Source organism: Anas acuta, chromosome 19 (genome assembly GCF_963932015.1).
Source record: "Anas acuta chromosome 19, bAnaAcu1.1, whole genome shotgun sequence".
NCBI lineage: Eukaryota > Metazoa > Chordata > Aves > Anseriformes > Anatidae > Anas > Anas acuta.
This window is the reverse complement of record NC_088997.1, coordinates 5,327,689-5,349,150: the sequence shown is the minus strand read 5'-3', so window position 1 is coordinate 5,349,150 and position 21,462 is coordinate 5,327,689. Positions and strand designations below refer to the sequence as shown.

General features: G+C 60.4%; 5 protein-coding genes across 9 annotated transcripts; 2 read left to right on the top strand and 3 right to left on the bottom strand.

Moving 5' to 3' along the window:
• Window positions 1-25: 25 nt before the first annotated feature.
• POLDIP2 (DNA polymerase delta interacting protein 2) lies at window positions 26-8,805 on the bottom strand. 2 transcript variants are annotated; one of them, XM_068656331.1, is made up of 11 exons: window positions 8,563-8,804; window positions 7,150-7,231; window positions 6,387-6,484; window positions 5,446-5,542; window positions 4,888-4,963; window positions 4,197-4,304; window positions 3,823-3,959; window positions 2,810-2,836; window positions 2,499-2,624; window positions 2,075-2,154; window positions 26-518 (listed from the first exon to the last, which is right to left on the bottom strand). In XM_068656331.1, the coding sequence occupies exons 1-11, from the start codon at window positions 8,769-8,771 to the stop codon at window positions 404-406; spliced, it is 1,155 nt and encodes a 384-aa protein (XP_068512432.1). In that variant the 5' UTR covers window positions 8,772-8,804; the 3' UTR covers window positions 26-403. The 2 variants fall into 2 exon arrangements, with proteins under 2 accessions (XP_068512432.1, XP_068512433.1); XM_068656332.1 differs by lacking the exons at window positions 26-518; window positions 2,075-2,154 and adding an exon at window positions 2,337-2,404 and having other exon boundaries at window positions 2,471-2,624; window positions 8,563-8,805.
• Window positions 8,806-8,869: 64 nt separating this feature from the next.
• TMEM199 (transmembrane protein 199) lies at window positions 8,870-11,089 on the top strand. Its single transcript, XM_068656333.1, has 6 exons — window positions 8,870-9,088; window positions 9,196-9,269; window positions 9,350-9,439; window positions 10,333-10,375; window positions 10,494-10,606; window positions 10,706-11,089. The coding sequence occupies exons 1-6, from the start codon at window positions 8,917-8,919 to the stop codon at window positions 10,799-10,801; spliced, it is 588 nt and encodes a 195-aa protein (XP_068512434.1). The 5' UTR covers window positions 8,870-8,916; the 3' UTR covers window positions 10,802-11,089.
• On the bottom strand, window positions 10,262-21,273 carry VTN (vitronectin). Of its 3 annotated transcripts, none has more exons than XM_068656330.1 (9): window positions 21,138-21,273; window positions 19,802-19,951; window positions 19,450-19,569; window positions 18,871-19,188; window positions 18,650-18,789; window positions 18,396-18,552; window positions 18,160-18,309; window positions 17,512-17,784; window positions 10,262-10,731 (listed from the first exon to the last, which is right to left on the bottom strand). In XM_068656330.1, exons 2-9 carry the CDS (start codon window positions 19,860-19,862, stop codon window positions 10,670-10,672), a joined length of 1,281 nt encoding a protein of 426 aa, XP_068512431.1. In that variant the 5' UTR covers window positions 19,863-19,951; window positions 21,138-21,273; the 3' UTR covers window positions 10,262-10,669. The 3 variants fall into 3 exon arrangements, with proteins under 3 accessions (XP_068512431.1, XP_068512428.1, XP_068512429.1); XM_068656327.1 differs by lacking the exon at window positions 10,262-10,731 and adding an exon at window positions 17,170-17,357 and having other exon boundaries at window positions 21,138-21,271; XM_068656328.1 differs by lacking the exons at window positions 10,262-10,731; window positions 21,138-21,273 and adding an exon at window positions 17,170-17,357 and having other exon boundaries at window positions 19,802-19,961.
• Window positions 11,245-12,706, bottom strand: SEBOX (SEBOX homeobox). Its single transcript, XM_068656334.1, is given in 3 exon segments — window positions 11,245-12,156; window positions 12,270-12,420; window positions 12,422-12,706. Coding segments are annotated over 3 exon segments (522 nt in total). The 5' UTR covers window positions 12,553-12,706; the 3' UTR covers window positions 11,245-11,916.
• Window positions 13,026-18,031, top strand: KIF12 (kinesin family member 12). Of its 2 annotated transcripts, none has more exons than XM_068656324.1 (17): window positions 13,026-13,178; window positions 13,480-13,545; window positions 13,667-13,745; window positions 13,822-13,943; window positions 14,100-14,175; window positions 14,264-14,386; window positions 14,473-14,608; window positions 14,736-14,827; window positions 15,015-15,150; window positions 15,233-15,351; window positions 15,443-15,547; window positions 15,624-15,913; window positions 16,110-16,275; window positions 16,355-16,420; window positions 16,493-16,596; window positions 16,686-16,816; window positions 16,927-17,136. In XM_068656324.1, exons 1-17 carry the CDS (start codon window positions 13,123-13,125, stop codon window positions 16,989-16,991), a joined length of 1,932 nt encoding a protein of 643 aa, XP_068512425.1. In that variant the 5' UTR covers window positions 13,026-13,122; the 3' UTR covers window positions 16,992-17,136. The 2 variants fall into 2 exon arrangements, with proteins under 2 accessions (XP_068512425.1, XP_068512424.1); XM_068656323.1 differs by having other exon boundaries at window positions 13,039-13,178; window positions 16,953-18,031.
• Window positions 21,274-21,462: the final 189 nt, after the last annotated feature.

The following is a 21,462-nucleotide window of genomic DNA, read 5'->3' as shown; positions in this document are numbered from 1 at the left end:
GCCTGGGATTATAAAGGAAGACTGGTTGCAACTGGAAGGGCCAGTTTATTAGGAGAAACCTCACATGGCAGAGAATTCACAACACAGTGGAGAGGTTCCGGGCTCGCTGAGGGGAAATCTTCTTCTGCAGCAGCACAGCTCGACGGCCCCCAGCTCCAACCCCAGCGGGTGCCACGAAGGGAAGGGTTAACGGTAACACAGCTTATGGTTACAAGCAGCCTGAGAGAGCCAGTACTAAAGTTCCAAAAAAAAAAGAAAACAAACAGCCTCCCCCGTTAGACAACGGTTAAAAGGAAAATGGTTTAAAATGTTTAAAAGCTCCGTGTTCCTGGCTGCGGCACGAGGGGGAGGCAAAGGGCTACAACACACACAGTTCTCTGTGGGTCCGGGTGCTCCAGCTGCTCTACCAGTGAAGGCCGGACGGGGGGGTCTTCTCGTCTTTGTTGCTTTCCAGAGAAAAAGGTGGGATTCGGACATCGAAGTGGGAGCCGTCAGGCCTCTCAAATCGGAAAGTGCCCCTGCAAAATAAGGGCAGAGATCACGCTGAGGGCAGGGAACACTCAGCCCGGTCGTCAGCAGCTAGGAGGTAAGAAACAAGCTCGTCTGTATCCTGCAGAGGGGCTCTGGGGCTGCATTTGCAAGGTCGGCTCGGCAGCGAGCACATCTCTGCCAAGATGACTCATTTATTGGAAGGCTCCCGGGCAGTTTACATCACATCTCTAATCCACTTTTCCTGAATAAAGATGTCACGATTGGATCCTCCAGGAGGTGAGCGCACTCCAAGCATCTGCAGCAGTGTTTACCTAACACCCGTCCCACAGGAGGCAGAACCACCAGAGCTATTTTTACAAACCGATTACAAGTGAATTCGGATGCGTGTTCCCTGGCAGAAGCCCCACCAGTCGTCTGTGATAACACCAAATCTCATTACAGATGCAATTTGCAGCAGCTCCTGCTTTGCATTTCAGAAAAGGGCACTGAAGAACCGAGTCTGGCTGTCCCTGAATGCACGAGGGATTGGCCATGTCCCTGGAAGCAGTCCCACTGCCCTGAAACGCAGAGCGCTGTGCCGCAGAGAGTAACGGGTCTCACGTCACAGAAAGCACACAACAGAAAACAACTTCAAGCTGAGGAGTTCTGAGCTTCAGAGCCTTTATCTCCTTCCCTTCAGGGCGTATGCAGAGAAAGGGGGCAAAAAAATGCAAACACTACGTCTATTTCTGTTCCCCAGCACATACATTCAGGCCGCTCACAGTGCAGAACGTGTCAAACACGGCTCTGTCTGGTAGATAAAAAGCTGCTCTCACATTTTTCCCCAACTCAAAGGCAGCTTAACATCTGAAATAGATTTACTGAGACCAGAGAGACCTGTCACACAGCAGGCGAGAGGTGGCTGCACGTTTCTTCTTCAGAGACAACACTGAATGTGCTAACCCAGTTGAAATGTAAAACAAGAGGAAATTGCTTTAACCCCACAGCACAGCAGAAAAACACCTCGGGCTGAGCCCCTTCCTGCCTGCACTTAGACAGGAGGGGACTTGGGTGCAAATTAAACTGAAGGCCTTGGCTGGGGTAACCCTACACGCTAATTCTTTGTGGACACAGAACTGCACAGCTTCACTCAGGGACAGAAACCAAAGCCCAGCAAAAGGGCAGTCCCATCCAAAGAGCAGGAATCCTTGTGCACACACCTCTGCTGCCTAGGGAAACACCAGCGTGAAGCCTCGTCCCTTGCATCAAGCACTGAAAAGGGCAGAAACTGAGTGCAGCAGCAGGTGATGGAGAATTGCTTCGTGTCTTTTCAGTCCAGCCCAGCACAGACCAGAGGAGAAGGAGAAGTTTGCCCGGAGCCTCTCTTGGTGCAGAGCCTCAAGAGCTTTCCTTACCATGAGCTAGAATCAGTGCTACCAAGAAGCTGCTCGTACAAAGACCCCTTTTAATTACCAAATGCGTCCCGGCCAGTCCGTTTCCACCCACCTTGAAGCCACAACTCCAGACTGCAAACTCTGCATCCCAGCTGAGCGCTGTGGGGTCCTACATCTAAACCACTACCGCAGTAATAAGTGCTTCTTACCACATGTGACCACTGGATGCCTGCAGGGAGACGTGACTGCTGTACTGAAATGCTGGCTGCTCTTTGGATAAAACTGGCTCCTGAGGAGACAAGAAGAGACCACTCTACATCAGCAACGGATCTTTGGATTCCTCCACAGACAGGCATCAACAGATGTACACAGCGAGAAGAAAAAGAGAATCACAACCTTCATTATGACATTTGGCACCAGTTATGAGCATTCTTTTACACTCACTGTGAGGATTCAATTCACACAAACTAACACCAATTAAAAACCTTACATGTTTGTTTTTTTTTTCCCCCACTGCCTATTTTCTATTCCACATATTTCTTTTGCCCACTAAGCAATCTCCTGGCAAACCAATCCAAGGGAGAGGACTCCAGCAAAGAGCTCACTTCCCACCAGAAGCTGCACAATACCTACCCTTCCCACAACACCGCGGCCTCGGACTGTTTCTAAGGTGCCAGACAAGCTAAATATCCTCCAGTGCCGTTCTCGGAGCTGTACCACTTCGCTGTCAAGGTTCTCCAAGCGAATACAGTAGCGCCACTGGATGGAAGAGAAATTGTTATTAACAACGAGCATCAGCTGCAAACAGTTGATAACCCACAGCCGATACTGGGAAACAGTTGCCAGGCAAGGGCTACTCTCCCTCAGAGCTTATCACACGGCAGTGATGCCACAGCAAATAAACTCCTTCCCTTTAGCTGCTTCGCAAAACAAAAGGCACTTACCCAGTAGACATGGGAATTCTGGGCTTCCTGTCAAGAGAAACAAAAGACTTTAGCAGCTGCCCTTCAACGCTCAGCGCCAAAACCTCTTCAGCTGTCAGCACAGCACAAGCACAGGGGCTCTCGCTCCACGCCAGCCTGACGCAGACAACTCACATGAGCGCAGGGACAGCTGCTCCCTGAAGCAGCCCAGCAGTTACTGCCTGGCACTGGCTCTGCTCGAGACATGTAATCATGAGCTGGGAGGTTGGCAGGGATCTCATGACTAGGGAGGGTTGATCTCCATCTTAATTACGCACTTTCTACAGCTCTAGAACCACCCGTTTCCTCCGTTTCCTTGCTTTCAGGCACCTGTTTTCCCCGACAAAGTTAGGACAAACATCAGTTGGGCTCCACAGAAGCTGCAGCTCCACACCAGAACATTCGCCCGTCACAGCAGCTGTGCGCAGAACTCAAACTGCTGCTGTAACTCCCAGCCCTCCTACTCAGAAGTCTATTGGAGCCTTATTTTGGGAGGCCCATGTGAAGATACTATGAAGTGTGTGTGGTTATCAGCTAAATCCAGTCTGTAGCCAAACCCTGTAACCTGCATCAGAGATGGGAAGCGGGTCAGCACCCACCGACCTCACCACTGGCAGGATAACGGGCTTGTTATCTGGGCAGATGGCCTTGGTGCCACCTTACGCACATGCCCAGCTGCAACTGAGGCAGTAAAGAGCCAGTTTACAAGTTTTCCTAAATATCTTGCTAACAGTGTTCTGCAGAGAAGCCCAGGGTATTCCCCGTCCTACAAATAACAAGAGAAAGCCAATCTGCAGGAGTCTCCAAAACACTAATGACAAATATTTTCATACTCATACCTCTGCTGGACGTAATGACAACAAAATTGCAACTGGGATTAAAAAGTGATTTCTCCAGTGAGCAGAAGGTACCTTCAGCGAGTGAACTGCCCTCAGAAAAACACGTAAGTGAACCAGCTCACAGCACTAACGCAGCCAGATGCAGCACACACCTACCCGCATGCCCATATAGAAAGGGATGACCGTGACTCGGATGTTCTCTGTGGTTTCTCGGTGCACATCGGAGAGCTCCAGCCAGGGGTGGTTCTTCTCCTGCCACGCACACAGCGTATCCCTTGCTACAAAAGGTGGAACTGTGGGGAGGGAAAGATTGGAGTTCATAAGCATGTTGCAGCCAGGGTGCCCCCACATCCCCATGCAACTGCCTGCAGAGTTACAAACGATTACTTAAAGGAGGCTTTACTGTAACAAAATCCAAACCAGACCACGATTTTCACACTGTATCCAAGCTAATGGCCTCTTGATTTTTGTCACAGACACCCCAAGCATCTGGCTGGCCCTGTGGATTTACCTCAGAGGACAGAAGTTACCTTTTGTTTGGTCGTACATGAGAAACCTCTCAAAGAGCTCGTGCTGGATGGGCACTTGATCGGTGGAGCTGTAGGGAAGGATATCTTCATGGCTTACGTAGTCTAAACCTAGAAAAGAAACCCCAGAAGCAGTTGAACTTCTAGCAAAGAGCAGCTCAAAGTCCCCAGCAGAGAAACAGATCCCACTAGTGAGAAGTTAATAAAAAGACTTGGTAGCAGAAATCAATGTTAATACCATGATTGCAAGCAAGAAGGGAGGAAACGGGCCAGTAATAAACTCAGCAGCGTTCTCCTGGGAGATTTCTGCATAGGATGAGTTCTGGGATGATTCCCAGAAGGACTTTAGGCAGGAAATGCACATGACAAGAGAGCTAGGTAGCGGTCCTGGTAATAAATAAAGCAGAAGAGCTCATATGCACCAGGGTGTGCGTACAGGATTTGTGTCTCACTAGCTGAGTGTAGTTATGCCTTTGTCTGATCAGAGTCTGCCCAACTGATATCTCCCCAAAATGGCCTCACACATTTTAGTAATTCTGTTTTTTCTAGCAGGGCCCTAAAGCACAGGCAGGGCTACTACAGGAACGCCCTAAGTGCTCTGCTGCTTCGCTGGTAGGAGTAAACTTTCAAGACTCTTTCAAGCTCACCTCATGAAAACCCACGTCTCCAGAGGTTAGAGGCACCCCTTACCCACCTGGTATGGCATAGAGGGCTCTGCTGTCATCATGATTTGCCAGGAACGTCACTGCTTCTGTCTGTGATCTCTGAGACTGAGAAAAGAGACGTTTAAGTCTTTCAGAACAGACTGCTGCATGTCCACTTGTGCTTCAGTTTACTATCGTTCTTTGTACAGCACATAACATTTGGTTTATGTAACCAATTCATCTCAGAACATGCCCACTTTTAAGTTTCTCTGGACTAATTCTTCTCTCAAACAAGTGGAGAGCATTTTCAGTGCTGCAACCCACGTTTATAATTACTTCCATGCACCAGAAAAGGAATGCCAACAGGACGAGGAAGTGAGGTTGGAAAGGGTAAACATTATCCAGAAAACAGTCACATGACATTCCAGAATAGTTTTCTCAGGGAAATTACGACTTGAAAAACAAATCTGTCCTACAAGTTCCAAACGATCCCAGGACAAAGACCCAAGGTAGCCATCACAACCACTTCGAGCTACAGCCACTGATAGAAAAGCCTTCGCATCAGAGAAGATCTGAGTTTCAATAGCAAGGTGACATTCGTTACTTACTATATGTGGACAATCCCGGGCATCTATTAGCACCTGGTAGTAGGTATGCGTTTTGCCCTTGACCTCTTTGGAACCATGGCCTGCCGCGTTCTCACTCCTGAAGAGAAAAGCAGAGCACTGAGCACAAACACACTAACCCCTGCTTCAGCTGGGACTCGGAACGGGAGGGAGCTCACTTCAAGACAGCAGCAGACCTTTGTTAACAGGACCAAGCACGTTCATAGCCAACAACTTCTTAAAATGCATTTCAGAGGCTGTAATTGCTCAATTCCACCCAAATTAAACTCACATCAGCCACTCGTACAACACTAGGTGAGCCGAGATGACAAACAGCAGTGTTTTTCCCAAACACATCTCCCTTTTCAGACGACTCTGAAGTTCTCTCTGCTCAGCCCAGCCTCCTGGCTGGGGCAGGTATTCCTACTGCCCTCTTACTCTCTATCTGCTCACTCCTCACCCCCTTCTGAGTCCAAACACTCACTGGCACACCTCCAAAACGAGTCGGGAAAACAAATTGAAGAGAGCAGAGAAGTGAATTGTGACTCAATCAAGAGAAGGATGAACTTGGCCTAGGGGGGTTGAAAGTGGACAGTGGGGGGAAGGCTGCTGACAAATTCAACTCACTGGCAACCTATAAAGGAAGCAGCCTGTAATTTTAACACAGGAGCAAGTTAAACTAAGCAAAGCAAAATTAAGTTTTATTTTTAATAAAGCAAGACAGGATATTTTTTTCCCTTTGTCTCACACGCACACGCTCTTCCTTCATACTTCCATCCAGTCTCTAACAGAAAATCAATGAATTGTCTCTTATTTGAGCACCCCTCTTCCAGTTTATCTTCACACAAAACAGAACCACACCGCTGCCCCTCAAGAAGCAGGAAACTTGCTAGGAAGTGTAAATGTAGCAGCACAATAGCATATAAACGTGAAAGAATCCTTACTTTTCTGTGACAGGAGAAGCAACATCTCGATCATAGAGCCTGGCTTGCCAGGGAAACAGAACTATTCCTCGATAGCCAAACACGCTGTGAAGAAAGAGCTGAAAGGAACAAATAATTGTGTTTGAATACACAGCTGGCTACAGTCAGCTTAGATACAACAGGAAGCACGAGCCCAAAAGCCCCTTTTCTGAAAATATCTAAGGAAAAAGCTACCTCAGTTAACGAGAAACACTTAGAACAAGACTGAATGTGCTAGATGGGAACGCAGGTATAACCAGCACAGCAAAAACAGAGAGGGAACAAGAACAGTTTGGGACGAGAGAACAAATCCACGTCCCCTCTGTCCCATAAAACTGAACGGCTCTACCAGTAACAAAGCACTGGAACATCCCATGTGCAGAAGGGCGAGAAGGACAGAAGGGACTGCCCAGGAACACAAACAGATCTGCGAGTCGTACACGCACCAAAGCCAAGTTCAGCTGCTGTGTCTCGGATTCAGCAATTGGTTCTTTTGCTGCTAAGGGGAGAAAATGCTTAAATAAAACCCGCAGAGCAAATCTCTCTGCACGAGCAGCTCTGTCAGGTTGCAGATTCTTATCAGCTCTCCGTTGTCAGATGACTGACAAACTGCAGACCCAGCAGGGACGAGGCACGCTGGTCTGTGAAACCTCTGGCCTTCCACCACTACCCTGCAGGTCCCGCAGCCACCCGAGGGCTGTGGAAAGAGCCCAGAGGGTCAGCGCCGCGCCCCAGGAGCACTCACCTGGCCCGTCTCGTATTTGCCATGCTGCTTCGGTGCCTCGAACACCCCCACTGTTTCCAGCACTTTGCCCTCAGGACGGTTCCTAGGAGCAGAGAGGCAGCTTGTCCCCAGCACTGCGCTGTGCAGGGCGCACACAGAGCTGAGCCCCAGCCCCGAGCCTCCCACAGGGCATCGTGCACCCCTGCCGGAGCCCTGCTCCCCAGCCCTCCACCCCCAGCACCCCCCAATCCTCCTTTCCTACCTCATCAGACACCCCAGATCCCACCTTTCTCACTTGCCCCCCTCCCCAGACCCTCCTAGATTCCCCTTTTCCCACCTTGTACCCCCCCCAAACGCTGCCAGTTCCCACCCCACCTTTCCCACCTCACCCCCCAGGTCCCCTCTCTCCCACCTTGCCCCCACCCAAACCCCCCAAAACCCCTCCTTTCCCACCTCACCCTCACACAGACACCTCCTTTCCCACCTTTCCCAGCGTCCCAAACCCCCCTCAGCACCCCCAAAAACCCCCTCACAGCCCCCTCAGCACCTTCTAAACCCACCTCAGCACCCCCCAAATGCCCTCTCAGCACCCCCAAATGCCCTCTCAGCGCTCCCCAACCCCCCTCAACGCCCCCTAAACCCCCTCAGCACCCTGAAATCCCCCTCACAGCCCCCTCAACCCATCACAGCCCCCTCAACACCCCCTAAACCCTCCTCACAGCCTCCTCAGCACCCTGTCAACCCATCACAGACCTCTCAGCACCCCTTAAACCCCTCCTCAGCACCCCCAAAACCCCCTCACAGCCCCCTCAGCACTCCTAACACCCCCTAAACCCCTCAGCACCCTTTCAGCACCCCTTAACCCCCCCAGCAATCCCTAAGCCCCTCACAGACCCCTCAGCACCCCCTAAACTCCCTTCAGCACCCCAAAAACCCCCTCAGCACACCCCAAACCTCCTCACAGCCCCCTCAGCACTCCCAAAACCCCCTCAGCACCCCTTAAGCCCCCCTCAGCGCCCCCTACACCCCTCACAGCCCCCTCAGCCCCCCCCAAACCCCCTCACAGCCCCCTCAGCACCTCCTAACCCCCCTCACAGCCCCCTCAAAATCCCCTAAACCCCCCAGCACCCCAAAAACCCTCCTCAGCACCCCCAAAACCCCCTCACAGTCCCCTCAACATTCCCTCACCCCCCTCAGCATCCCCACAACCCCCTCAGCACCCCTTAAATCCCCCTCAGCACCCCCTAAACACCCTCAGCACCCACCAAACCCCCCTCACAGCCCCCCTCAGCACCCCCTAAACCCCCTCACACCCCCCTCACCCTTCTCCCCCCCCTCACCCTTCTCCCCCCCCCTCACCCTTCTCCCCCCCCCTCACCCCTCACCCCTCACCCCCCCCCTCACCCCCCCCCACCTCCCCCCTCAGCGCCTCACCGCGACGACAGATGCCTCCGCGGCGGCAGCGGCGGCAACAGCGGCAAGACGACAGCCGCAGCGGCGGCGGCAGCGGTTCCCCCCGTTCCTAAAGGCGTCACCCCGCGCCCCGGGAGCCGTTCCCTCAGCGGCTCCCACAGCGGCAGCCCCCGGGCCCGGCACCGGCCCAGCGCGGCCGCCACGTACCGCCGAGCCGCGCCGCCCGACATCCCGCCGCCGGCCCACAATGCCCCGCGCGCCCCCTCCCCTCTTCCCGTTCCTCCTCTGCCCGCCGAGGCGACGCTCTAGCCCGCTCGTCTCTATGGTTCCGCCCTTCCCCTCGTCGCCTAGGTGAAGGGAGGAGGGCGCCGCAAGATGGCGGCCGCCGTCAGGGCCGGGCCGCGCCTGAGGGGAGCGGTGGAAGGAGAGGAGCTGGCCGGGCTCCCCGCCGAGCTGCGGGAGGAGCTGCGGGACGCTGTGGGCTCTGAGGGTGGCCTGGTGCCGTTCAGCTTGCTGAGGAGGCTGCACAGCGGGCTAAGGGAGGCAGGTGGGCTGTGCGGGGCCTGCTCGGCCAGGCCGCGCTGCCGTTGGTGTCCGTTAAAATCCGTTAAAAGCCGTTAAAATCCGTTAATCTCGATGTTTCCCCCCTCGCAGGCTCGCCGCTGTTTCTCTACCAGCTCCTGGAAGGCAGCGAGATCGCCGTGCCCGAGGTGCCGGTGCAGCCGCGGGTAGGTGAGGGCCGGGGCCGGGGTCAGGCCGGGAGCCCCCCGGCCCCCCAGCCCTGACGGGAGCTGTGCTCTGCCCCCAGAACCCCGAGCTGGTGGCGCGGCTGGAGAGGATCAAGGCCAAGCTGGCCAACGAGGAGTACCGGCGGATGACCCGCAACGTCACCGGCCAGGTGAGGGGCCCGCATGCAGACGGTTCAGCCAGGAGAAAGAAAATCCAAATGTCCTAAAGGCAAAAAAAACACCCTGCCCTGTCACAGCAGTGTTAGCCACCTTCATCTTCAGGCTGGTACTGGTGTGAAGAACAGGAGTTGCTTAGCTTTCTAAGCCCGTGATGCTGCCCTCTGTGTCTGTGCATTGCCGACTGCCCCATCGTGATTCATCCTCAAAAGCATGGCCAAAAGCAATCCGACAGCCAAATAAATTTTCCTCATAGAATGAATGCAGTGCAGAGGGGAGGGGGCAGGGACCTGAGGAGCTCACGCTGTGAATACTGGGGACAGTAGGTCTGGTGCTGAGGCCAGAGAGGCAGGGCGGGGTTATGGGGAGAGTGGAATAGAAGACAGGGACTTGGAGCAGCTCTCCGTGCTGAAAGATGTCAGGTTGTGATGTGGGAGACCAAGCATCCTAGGTCAATTTTTTGCTGTGAGCATTTGTGCAGCCATTCTCTGAACTATTCTATATTTACTTTACTTTAAAGTGAGCTCATTCATGCCCAAGTAAAAACTGGGTTGAGTGAGATCTTCAGGGACAGCGACCGTTTTGACAAGCCAGTTGTGAACACAGATGACAAGGTGAGACCCCCTAGGGTCTCTCAGACAAACCCACAGACTCCATGTAGGAGAACACAAACTCCAATAAAAGCTTTGATTTAAAGTTACCCCTTTTTCTTGTCACCGAATCAGACCACAAGCATAAATACAGAAATCTCTGTGGAGGGCCCCAGGGGAGCTTCCCAAACTTCCAACTGGGCCTTGGGGACAGGACAGGGTTTTGGTATTGCTTTTATTCTGCAGTTAACATGAAAACACAACAAAACACGAGTTGTTTTAATCCCTTCCTTTAGGACATGAACCGAGGTGGGACGTTGGCTGACTTTGGGAGGCAAGGTGAGTTCTCGAGCCTTCCTGCAGCCCAGCGGAGGCCGTCGCAGGCAGATTCACTCAGCAGTTTTGCAGCGTGCCCCCAGCCTTACCTAACAGCAATCCTCTTTTCCCTCCTCCCCAGTTCGCTCCGTGAAAGCCGTGGTCATCACCGTCTTCAACTACATCGTCACCGTGGTGGCCGCCTTCGCCTGCACCTACCTGGGCAGCCAGTACGTCTTCGCGGAGACCGCGGCGGTGAGTGAGCCCCTCAGGCAGGAGCAGCAGGCGCTCCCCAGCACCCAGCAGCAGCTTCACCGCTCACACGTGGTCACTGCTCTCGTTTTGTGTCCTCAGCGCGTCCTCTCGGCGGTAATCGTGGCCTCGGTGGTTGGCCTGGCGGAGCTCTACGTCATGGTGCGGACCCTCGAAGGGGACCTGGGGAAGCTGTAACCACGTGCAACCCCCGAGCTGCGGTGCTCGCGCTGTGCTGGAGGCTTTGGGCCGCCCCAGGAGGCGTTGGTTTGGGGCGGGTTTATCTCTGCGTTGGCAGCTGGTGGACCTGAACGTTCCTGAGATGAATGGGGGATTGAAAAATCCCACAGCCGCAGAGCAAAGAGGGGCCGGCTGTGAACTTTTACCACCCCAGCACGGAGAGGAGCGTGAGCTGGTGCTGGTCCAGCTCTGTGAAGCTGCTGTGCTTTCGTTCTGGAAATAAATAACCTCGTGTTTGCGACCGTGCGGCGCTGAGTCGGCACCTCAGAGCCAGCGCTGCCACGAAGCTTCCCTCTCCCCCCGCGCCCCGCATCGTGCTCCCTCCTGCAGGACGCGGTGCCCGCGCTTTGCCTGTCCTCCCTGCTCCCACCTGGTCCCCTGCACACTTTAAGGAGCGCATTACTCACTCGTTACTCACTCATTACTCACTCGTGACCTGCCCCTGCCTACATTTGGTGATGGGCGCTTTCCCCCATCCCCATAGATTGGGTCCTGTGGGGTCAGCACCCAGCTGGCCTTGACCCCAAACGCTCAGCAAACAGGCAGCCCCTCTGTGGAGCTCGTACCGAGCCCTCACATAGGAAAAGGGTCGCTTTGGGGGCTGCCACATCGCCTCTCCTGCACCTGGGGGTGCCAAAAATTGCCCAGATCCCCCTCTGAGGGTGAAAGACCCTGCTCATGGAACCCACCAGGTCCTTGTGGCGAGGAGGGGGCACAGCTGGACCCCGGGGGGATGCAAAACACCTGGCAGGCGGGCAGAACGCCGGGGTGGGACACGGCGATTAGTGCTCGATGGCAGCTAAGCCCCTGTGGCAGCACGCTGTAATATCCGATACGGGGAAATCCACCGGCACCTGCGAGCATGCCCGCGGATTAGGGGCGGCCGCGCCGCAATCATCCGCGGATCCTGCCTCAGATTAAGGTATTTCTCCCAAAGATTAGGCGGGATTAAAGGGAGCCGGCCCCGCCACGGCCTCGCTGGCATTTAGGGTATTGGATGGCACCGCAGGGAGCGCGGGGCCCGGCGGTAATTCCGCACCCTCATCAAATTGGGGCCGAAAACCCCGCTGTGGCTACGGCTCACCCAGGTTGGTGATGGCCGCGCTGTAGATGAGGTCGGAGATGGAGCCCAGCGAGGTGGGGAGGCCCCGAGCGGGGCTGTGGGGTGCTGGCAACGCAGGGACAGGGCCGGGGACGACGGGGACGGTGCCGTCGGGGGGCACCGCGGGCAGGTCCCGCTCCCCGGGCGGTGACGGTGGCGGCTCCGGTTTGGCGCTGCGGATCCTGCGGGCACGGCGGTTCTGGAACCAGACCTGGGGGGAGGCAAAGAGACACCGGGAGGGACAGAGGGAGCTTGGGGACGGCCTGTAGGGTGAGGAGTGGGGTCTGGGGGATGGGGCTGGGGGGGGATCCCGGACCCGCTCACCTGGATCTTGGCCTCGGGCAGCTGCGTGAGCTCAGCCAGGCGCTCCCGGGTGGCGATGTCCGGGTAGGGCACGGCGGCGAAGGCTCGCTCCAGCTCCCACAGCTGCCCCCGGCTGAACGTGGTTCGCCGCCTCTTCCGTGGCCCCCCCGGGGGTCCCGGGGACCGGTTTTCCCCCCCCCACCGCCGCCGCCGCCGCCGCTTTTCCCCCTCCCGGTCCGCCCGCCCCGTCGGGGAAGCGGAGCAGCGCCTGGGGGGCGCGGGAGGTGCCCGGGGCCGCGCTCATCCTGCCCGGTTCCCCCCCAGCGCCACCGCCAACCCCGCTTTTTATCCCCTCCCGGGAGAAGGAGGGGGGGGGAGACCGGGACCGCCCCGAGCGGGCGGTGCTCACCGGGCCCCCCCCAGCTCTCCCCTCCCCGGTTCTCTCCCGGGGATGCTTCCCCGCTCGGTGCCCCCCGACGGCAGCACCCTACAGGCCCCCAGCACCTCCAGCCCCCAGGAACCCCCCCAGCTCCCAGCACTGCCCCCCCCCTCGACGGCTCACCCCAAAAAAAGGGGGCACCCAGAGGAACCCAAACCAAGGAGGGGGCTCGGGGGATCCAGCACCAGCCCGCTGGGGAGCCCAGCTCACACCGCAGCCCCCCCGAGCCCCCTCCCCGGGATAAAACGACCCCATGCAGCACCCGCCGCCTGCCCCCAGCCTCATTCCAACCCCCCCCCGTGTCACCACGGCTCTCCCGCGGGGCTGGCACGGGTGAATGTTTAACCGAGCCGTGGTACCAGTTTGCGCGGTGGCTCCCAGTGGGGCCAAGCGGGCGCCGCCACCGCCGCCCCCAGTGAGGGGTGCGGGGGGCGAATGGAGCCCCAACGGGGCGCACGGCCCAGAACGCTGCCACGGGGCCAGCAGCGAGCGTAAGTCCACGGGGGACAGAGGGGACCGAGGCCACCCCGTGCCACAGCGACCGGGGCCTGAGCAGCCAACGTGGCTGCCTGGGTGGCTGGGAGGGGAGCTGGGACCCTAAAAATGCTGGGGTGGGGGGAATGGGGTGGCCCCGTGTGGGTATGTGGGGGAAGCTGCACGCCGTCCTCTGCCAGGTGCTGGGGTGCAGCGGGGACAGGAGGAAAGCAGGAGCATGGCTGGGGGTCCCTCTCCTTGGGGGTGCCCCGCTGTGGGGTCACCCACCACCCCGCACCCCCTTTTTTTTCCCCCAAGGAGCCCCGGAGCGGAGCAGGAGGGACCCGTGGAGGGCAGAGAAACACGCCTGAGGGTGGTGCTGAGGTAAGGGGGACGTGGCAGGCTTGGGGACACAGCAGGGACCAGACAAAACATCAACCTCATCTCATCCAGGGGCGCAGCGGGGGTCCCCACATGGTGCCACCTCTGTGTCCCCCCACATTAGGGTCCGGCCGCTGACCTGCACGGAGACGCGCCGAGGGGACCGGCGGGTGGTGCACAGCCTGGGCGACGGCACCGTCCATGTAAGTGCCACCTCCCCACGGGGTCCAGGAGCCGTGGACCCCCCCCAAAAAAAAAAACCACCGCCACCGTCCCCAGGTGAGCGCGGCCAGGCACGACGCCACCTTCGGGTTCAGCGCCGTCTTCGATGCGGGCGCCTCGCAGGAGGCCGTGTTCGAGGGCAGCGGCATGAGGCAGCTGGTGGAGCTGGCGATCGATGGGTGAGCCCCCCCCGGAGCCCCCCAGCCCCATATCCCCACCACCCAGGAGCCGTGCAGGCCTCAGCGGGAGGTTTGCATTGCCAGGCTGGGGCCGGGAGGTGGCATCTCCACACCGCAGCCCCGCGGCCGTGCCTGAGGCTCGCCCTCCTTCTCCAGCTTCTCCTGCACCGTCTTCGCCTTCGGACAGACGGGCTCGGGGAAGACCTACACCCTGATGGGGCCTCTGGGGCAGGTACAGCGGCGGCCTCGAGAGCAGGACGGGCTCCTCACGGCCTGGGGTGGGGGGTGAGGACGCGCCGTGACCCCCTCGGTCTCCGCAGAGCGAGGCCCCGGCGGTGCTGGGGCTGATGCAGAGATCCTTCGCCTGCCTCCTGGAGCACAGCCGCAGCCACGGCCCCGGCCTGGCGCTCAGTGCCTCCTACCTGGAGATCTACAACGAGCAGGTAAGCGCTCACCTGGCCCCCCGCCACCCTCTTGCACCATCCCCACTGCCCCCCCTCTGCCATCCGTCCGTCTGTCCCCTCCCCAGGTCAGGGACCTGCTGAGCCCGGGGCCACCGTGCGCCCTGCCCCTGCGCTGGAGCAAAACCCGCGGCTTCTACGCCGAGAACCAGCTGAGCGTGGATTTTGAGAGCCTGGAGACCATCATCGACCTCCTCCTGCAAGGTGCCGGGGCTGGGACCATGCCGGGGGGGCACATTTGGGAGGTGCTGGACCTGGTGGTGGTGGTGGTGGTGGTGGTGGTGCCGGGCAGGGGGCGGCGTGCCCCCCCTGCAGCTCTCCATCCCGGCAGGTTCCCGGAGGCGCCGGACCTCTGCGCACGCCCTCAACAAGCACTCGAGCCGCAGCCACGCTCTCCTGACCATCCGCATCCGCAGCCGAGCCGTGAGCACAAATCCTGCTCCGGGCACAAAGGGGAGGGCTGGGGGGGGGGGATTTGGCTCTCCGGCTGCGTCCTCCTCTCCCCGAGGACGTTTTGGTGGGGCTGAGAACCACAGTGGGTAACAGGGAAGGGGCAGGAGGGATGTAGGAGCAGGGTGTGACCCCGCAGGGTATGTTTTCCCCCCTCCAGCCCAGCAGCAGCCCCAGCAAGCAGGGCACGCTGTGCTTCGTGGACCTGGCCGGCAGCGAGCGGGTGAAGGACACCGGCTCCACCGGGGAGCTGTGCGTGGAGGCCAACAACATCAACCGCAGCCTGCTGGCGCTGGGTAAGAGCTGGGGACCCCCTGCAGCAGCTGCCAAACCCCGTTACAGCCCCAATGTTTTATTTTGTGGCTCGTCCTCCCGCAGGACACTGCATCTCCCTGCTGGCCAAGCCCCAGGGGAAGCGGACGCACATCCCCTACAGGGACAGCAAGCTCACCCGGCTGCTGGCCCGCTCGCTGGGCGGCTGGGGCGTCACGCTGATGGTACGTGCGTGGAAGAGGCTGGGCAGGGGGGTTTTGGGGTGCACGGAGCCACGGAGGGGAAGGCTCACCTGCTGCTCCTCCTCGTCGGCAGGTCGCCTGCATCTCCCCGTCCTCGCGCTGCCTCTCGGAGACGCTGAGCACCCTGCACTACGCCAGCCGGGCCCGCAGGGTCACCACCAGACCCATGGCCAACAGGGTAGGGCTGCGGGCAGGGGCAGGATGCTCGGCCCCGCCGCCGGGACCCTCCCCGAGCCACCCCTTGGTGCTCCCAGGTCCCCCGGGAGAAGCTGCTGCAAAGCTTGGAGGAAGAGATCCGGGCCCTGCAGCTGGAGAACCTCTCCCTGCGCCAGCAGCTCTGCCTGCCCACGGTGCCCACGAGGAGCGGGGAGGTGCTGGGGACCCCCCCGAGGCTGGGGGCACAGCCGGGCTGGGCGGGCAGGTCCGGCCCCGGGGGGCCACGCTGCTCCCCACCTGAAGGGCAGCTCCTGGCGGAGGGAGCCCCAGCCTGGCCCAGCCTCTACGGCCTCCTGCGGGACTTCGTGGTGGAGAACGAGCAGCTCAGGTATGGGGGGGTCCTGCTGGAACGTGCAGGACCCACAAAAAGGGACTCCAGGAGCCGGAGAGCCCCCCGGTTGTGCAGCACTCAGTGCCTGCCTCTGAGGGATGTGGATGTTTGCCCCAGGGAGGCTCTGGAGGCAGGGCTGGGAGGCTCTCTGCAGGCTTCCCATGCCCTGCCCTGCTCCCTCCCTGCTCCCCAGGCAGCCCCACAAGTCCCCAGACCCTGGCGGTGACATCCCATCCTACAGAGCCCCCCGCAGCTCCTGCGGCAGCCGGGTCCCTCTCCGGAGCACCCACGTCCCACTCGGCCACCCCACGCAGCTCCAGCAGCCCCACGCGATGCCCACCTCCGGGCACCAGCTGCCGGTGAGCACGGGGACCCCGGGCACCCCGTGGGGGCTGCAGGGAGCCTGCACCAACACCCGCTGCCCTCTCCCTCCTGCAGAAACTGCCTCCTGCCTCCGGTTGCCCCCAGTGCTGCCCCGGGCTGCCCGATGCCCTCGTGCCCCAGGTATGTTTCGTGTCCCTTTGGATGGGGCAGGCAGGGCACAGCAGCACCCTCACAGCTCCGCTCGGCCCCCAGGTGCTGCCGGGGCTCCCCGTGCCACAGCCGGTCCCCGTTGGCATCCCGCTGCCCGGCCAGGAGGACGTGGCTCTGCCCAGCTCCCGGCCACACCAGGGAAAGCGGTGAGAGATGGGGATGGGGCCATCCCTGGGGCATCAGGAAAGCCCCGAGGACGTGGGGAGGCAGAAAGTTGGGGTTTTCCTCATGGCAGGAGCTGGGGAAGGAGCAGGAGCTTGTCTCGGCGGCACACGGTGCCACGGGACAGCCGGGAGCCCAGCCCCGAGAGAAGGGTCGAGCCTTCGGCCCCGCCATGGCCAGGGCCAGGTCTGCTGGAGCCCGGAGGTGAGCGGGGTGGGACGGGCAGAGCCTCGGGGTCTGGCACCTGCCCTATAGGGCTGCGGGCCAGATCCTGGGGGGCTGGAGACCTGACCCTGGTGGCTCCCGGCTGCCAGCCGCCGGAGCCGTCCCTCTGCCGCAGTGGGAAGAGGCCCTGGGGTGGCTGGCGGAGCAGATCTGAGCAGCCACAGCCTCACCGGAGCCGGGACCAGCAGAGGGGACCCCGCACCCTGCAACCAGCCCCAGCCTGGCTGCAACCAGGGGCACAACCACAGCCCCCCGGGGCACAACAGACCACGAGGACCGCACGGCCCACGGGTGGCCCATCTCACCCCGACAGACAGCCAGACAGCCAGACCGACCCTCCAGCCTGCACGGCGCTCGTGGTTTATTGCTGTCTAGCTCCGGGCCGTGGTGCTGGGCCCTCTTCAGGTGCTCTCCTCCCCGGGCTGCGGGCAGTCCAGCCAGTACTGGGCGATGGAGCGTGGGTAGCGGGGCTGCACCAGGTCCACGCGCTTGGTGCGCAGGTTGACGCGGTAGTAGTTGTCTGGGAGAGGGGGAAAGGGGGCTGTCAGCACGGCTTTGGGGGCACTACCAGCCCTCACTGCCAGCCCCACGGTGTTCTGGAGCTCAGGGATGGCGCAGAGCCAGAGGAGCCCCCCCCCAGCCCCACGGGGGTCCCTGCAGCTCCCCAGCCTCACCCCCGACGAAGAAGTAGACGCTCTGCAGGGTCTCGCACTTGGATCCCGACAGCCAGTCGCTCTCGGCGTCCATGGAGTCGGAGTCGTTATGCAGCCAGCTCCAGATCCCCAAATGCAGCGAGCGGTGGCTCTTGTACCTCTTGCGCTGGCGGCGGGACTTCCTCCGGCGGGGCTGCTGCGACGCCACGTAGATCCTGCCGGCCATGGCAGCGTCCAGCTGCCCAGGGACCCCCCGCCAGTCTCTGCTGATGTACCGCGGGCCGCTCGCCCCGACTGGCAGGGAGGCAGAGGGTGAGTTAGGAGGGGGGCAGAGACATGCAGGAGCCAACATCAGCCCCACAGACAGCCCCCAGCGCCTGTCCCGTGGCATAAAGGGGGTCCAAAGGGACCCCAAGGCTGGGAACAGCCCTGCTGGTGCTGAGCGCCCTCTCCTCTTCCCCTTCTCTCATTTCTCCTGCCTGGGGTTGGGGTTTCCTACAGCATCCTGAGCCTCAGTGGGAATAAACAGCCCCAACAGTGAGGCTGCGGTGTGAGTGACTGGTGAGGGGCTCGGCAGGGGTGGGATGCGGGCTGAGCACAGGGGGTCGGAGCAGAGGGGGGGTCCCACGCACAGCCTGGCACCGTGCCGCGTCCCGGCCCTGCACTTACTCATCCTGCTGCCGAAGAGGACCTGGAAGATGTCCTCCCAGCTGTCGCGGTTCATGAAGGCGTAGTGGTTGAACACGGTGGAGGGCGAGGACTTCTCGCACTCGGCCTGCGTGGGCTGGTGGGCGAAGTCATAGGACCAGTAGTACCTGCCTGCGGGATGGGCACGGGGCCGTCAGCGCCCTGCTGGGGCACTCACGGCCCCCACGGGCAGCAGGGGGGGAGGTTTCGTGCCTTACCCTTGAAGAAATAGACCCGCTCGTTGCCGTGGAAGCTGTGCGCCGGGAGGGCGAAGGCGGCGTCGATGTTGTTGGGGATTCCTTCGAAGCCATCGGAGATGTTGCGCGGGTACCCGGGATCCAGGACCCCATCGTCGAAGCGCCAGTACTGGTTGCCCTGGGGGCGTGATGGGATCGGGGGGGGGTCAGCAAAGCGGTGTGGAGTCCCCGGGCACGGGTGCTCTGGGGACAGCCATGGCGATTTGGGGACTCACCTTGAAGAGGTAGGTCTTGCCCTGGCAGTTGATGCGCGTGAAGGCTGCGTCGATGGGGCCCTCGATGCCCCAGACATCGCTGATGAGTTTGGGGTAGCCGGGGCGCACGCTGCTCTTGTCCAGCTCGTAGAAATACTTCCCTACAGAGAGAGGGGAGGAGGGAGGTGAGAGGTGGGATGCCAGCTTGGCAGGACGTGCCGGGGAAAGGGCCCCCGGGGTACCTCGGAAGGCGTAAAGGGATCCGTTCTTCAGGTCGGTGAAGGCGTTGAAAGGTTTCCTGCTGCACAGCTCCTCGGTTTCATCCTCATCCGTGACCCCATCGGAGGTGGTGGGCAGCTCCTGCACAGGTCTCTCCGTCTCCAACAGCGGCTCCTCGGTGCCCCACTCGTCCTCCGACACCGTGGGCAGGGGCGTGGGGGGCTCCGTGGGAGCTCCTGTGGGCGCTGCCGGCCTGGTGGGTGGCTCCGTGCCGGTGTCGATGGGGAGGTCGTAGTCCAGGTAGTCGTCCTCTGGCAAGGCGAAGACATCTCCCCGGGTCACTGCAGGAGGGGACAGGTCAGTTCCAGGGAGCCCCGGGTGTCCCCACGCAGGGTTTGGGTGCTCCCAGCCCCATGGCACCAAGCTGGGTGCCGAAAAACCCCGGCACAGCAGCACCCCAGTGCCAAATCCCAGCCCTGCCATCCCCCTGCGGACACGGGAGTGTGCAGAGAGGAGCCGGTGCTGGTGGCCTGGGACGCTGTTGGGAACCCTGAGGTCCCCGAGACCAGTGGCAGGAGCACGGGGGGTGGCGGGGCCGGTACCTTTGGTTTTGCAGACGGTGGAGTAGTCACTGCAGCAGCTCTGGTAGTACACGCAGAGGGTGTCACACTGGCACTTCTGCAGCGAGTTGAAGCCCTCATCGCAGCGACCCTCGCAGGACTCTGCAGGGGACACCGGGCACAGAAGGAGCACCGCGGGGTGAAGGCAGCCGTGGCCACATCCAGATTGAGGGCACCCAACACGGGCACCCACCCCTGGGGGCTACGGGGGTGCCGCTCCCCACTCCCCCCCACGCAGCCACGGTGCCCGCTTCGTGCAGGACCACGCTGGGGGGGATTCACCCAGGACACCCCCACCGTCACCCCGTCCCCACGTCCCCTTGAAGGGGCTCACCTTCAGCAGCACGGGCCGGGGCGAGCAGGGCCAGCGCCAGGACAGGCAGCAGCAGCCTCATGGTGGGCAGCCGGGAGCGCAGCCCTCCTGCGACTGAGCGGGCTGGAGCGTGGCCGTCGTCGGGGCCCCAGCATCCGCTGTTTGCTCAGCCTGCCCCGGCCGGGGAAAGCAAACAGGGCAAGGTCAACGAGGAGGGAGATGGGGCAGAGGCGCTCGCTGCCCCTGCCCGCTCCCCCCCGCAGCACGAGCTGAGCTCGAGCAGTACTCCGAGGGCAAAGGGAAAAGCTCCGGGTTATGCTTTCCCAGAACAGCACCATTTTTCGGGGGGTTTGAGGGATTTTCTCGATGGCAGACAGGCTGGAAGGAGAAGTGGGGAGCCCCAAGGGAGGCAGGGGCGGGATGGGGCCGCTGGCACCGCTGCGCCCACGGAGCAGGGGCTGGGGGTGAGTGGCCGGGTGGCAGAGGGGAAGCCCCGTGCGCTTTCGCTGCGGTAGGCAAACAAAAGGCTGTGTATTTTGCTCCCATCATTCCCTTTCCGACAAATCTTTTCAGTTACTAATTAATGTCGACTCAGCTCTTTCGACAGCTCCTGATAACTCCGGGATGGTTATTTAATTGGGGCAAGGAGCAAAAGCGCACGAGGCGATGGCAACGCCACCTCCAGCAGGTCCCCTGCCGGGGCAGGAGCTCTGCTGGGCTCTGCCCAGCCCGGGGTGGCAGCGTCACCACGATGGGCTTCAAAAAGTGACAGGTTTTGGGGAGAGAAGACACCGAGCAGGCTGGCGGTGCCGCTGCCCTCTTCTCCACGGGCTTTGCCTCTGCCGAGGGCAGTTCCCGGCACTGGCTGCTCCCACCTTTGCTGGGAAGAGTCCAGCTTGGTGTTGAGAAACGCGCTTCCACCCGCAGGGAGAGCCTTGGAGAGGCACCAGCAGCGGGCTAATGGGGCAGGGCTTCACCTGCAGCCCCCCTCTGACCCCTCCTGCCCCTCGGTCCCGGCTGTGTCACCCCTGGTGCGAGCCCTGCGAGGCTTTTGGGGTGGCTGGGATGGGAAGGGCTGGGCTTGGAGCTGCTCCTGCTGATCAGCTCGTCCCAAGCTCACCATCTGCCCTCTGGCTCCTCCTGGCCCCCACCAACCTCCTGGCAGATCTCTGCTGCTTGAAATCCCTCCCCAAAAGCAAAAGGAAGCGAAACAAAGCTCTCGGGGCTTGTCAGGGGGGAGCCGAAGGGAAGGGTTTGATTTTTGCCCCCTCGGAGGCAGCCAACCCTCCCGCCGTGCCGCACCGCCACCCCTATCGCTGCCCCGGGACTGATAAGAGCTTATCAGGAAATCTCTTACTGTTCTGTGCCGAGGGGCTGCCGCAGTCCTGCGCTGCTCAGGTCGCCTCGTTTGCTGTCTGCTGCCGTGAGCTGAGGTCCCCTTCCTGCGTCTGTCCCCGCGTATCGGATTCAGGGAGGATTAAAAGAGGCTCCGTGGCGTTAAAACCTCAACTTGAATTTAAGTCCCAGTCTGAGCCGGCAGCAGCCTGCTTTTGGAGCCAAGGATTTAAGCTGCTCCTCCCAGCACTGGCGAGCAGCATCCCGAGCATTTCTGCCCTGAGCACGTCCGGCCTGGAAAAAGGAAAATAAAAGGGGCCCAGGCTGCCTCTGCTCTTGTCTTTTAT

Coding starts and splice junctions, on each gene's coding strand:
- POLDIP2 (XM_068656331.1), bottom strand. CDS start 8,771: ATGTCGGGCGGCGCGGCTCGGCGGTACGTGGCGGCCGCGCTGGGCCGG. Junction 5,543..6,386: donor GCTTCTCCTGTCACAGAAAA/GTAAGGATTCTT, acceptor TTTTCTCTTCAG/GAGTGAGAACGCGGCAGGCC. Junction 519..2,074: donor GCATCCAGTGGTCACATGTG/GTAAGAAGCACT, acceptor CTTATTTTGCAG/GGGCACTTTCCGATTTGAGA.
- KIF12 (XM_068656323.1), top strand. CDS start 13,123: ATGGAGCCCCAACGGGGCGCACGGCCCAGAACGCTGCCACGGGGCCAG. Junction 14,387..14,472: donor TGGAGATCTACAACGAGCAG/GTAAGCGCTCAC, acceptor TCCCCTCCCCAG/GTCAGGGACCTGCTGAGCCC. Junction 16,817..16,952: donor AGGTCTGCTGGAGCCCGGAG/GTGAGCGGGGTG, acceptor CCTCTGCCGCAG/TGGGAAGAGGCCCTGGGGTG.
- TMEM199 (XM_068656333.1), top strand. CDS start 8,917: ATGGCGGCCGCCGTCAGGGCCGGGCCGCGCCTGAGGGGAGCGGTGGAA. Junction 10,376..10,493: donor GGCTGACTTTGGGAGGCAAG/GTGAGTTCTCGA, acceptor CCTCCTCCCCAG/TTCGCTCCGTGAAAGCCGTG. Junction 10,607..10,705: donor TCTTCGCGGAGACCGCGGCG/GTGAGTGAGCCC, acceptor TTGTGTCCTCAG/CGCGTCCTCTCGGCGGTAAT.
- VTN (XM_068656327.1), bottom strand. CDS start 19,862: ATGAGGCTGCTGCTGCCTGTCCTGGCGCTGGCCCTGCTCGCCCCGGCC. Junction 17,785..18,159: donor CCTCTTCGGCAGCAGGATGA/GTAAGTGCAGGG, acceptor CCTCCCTGCCAG/TCGGGGCGAGCGGCCCGCGG. Junction 17,358..17,511: donor CGTCTACTTCTTCGTCGGGG/GTGAGGCTGGGG, acceptor CCCCTCTCCCAG/ACAACTACTACCGCGTCAAC.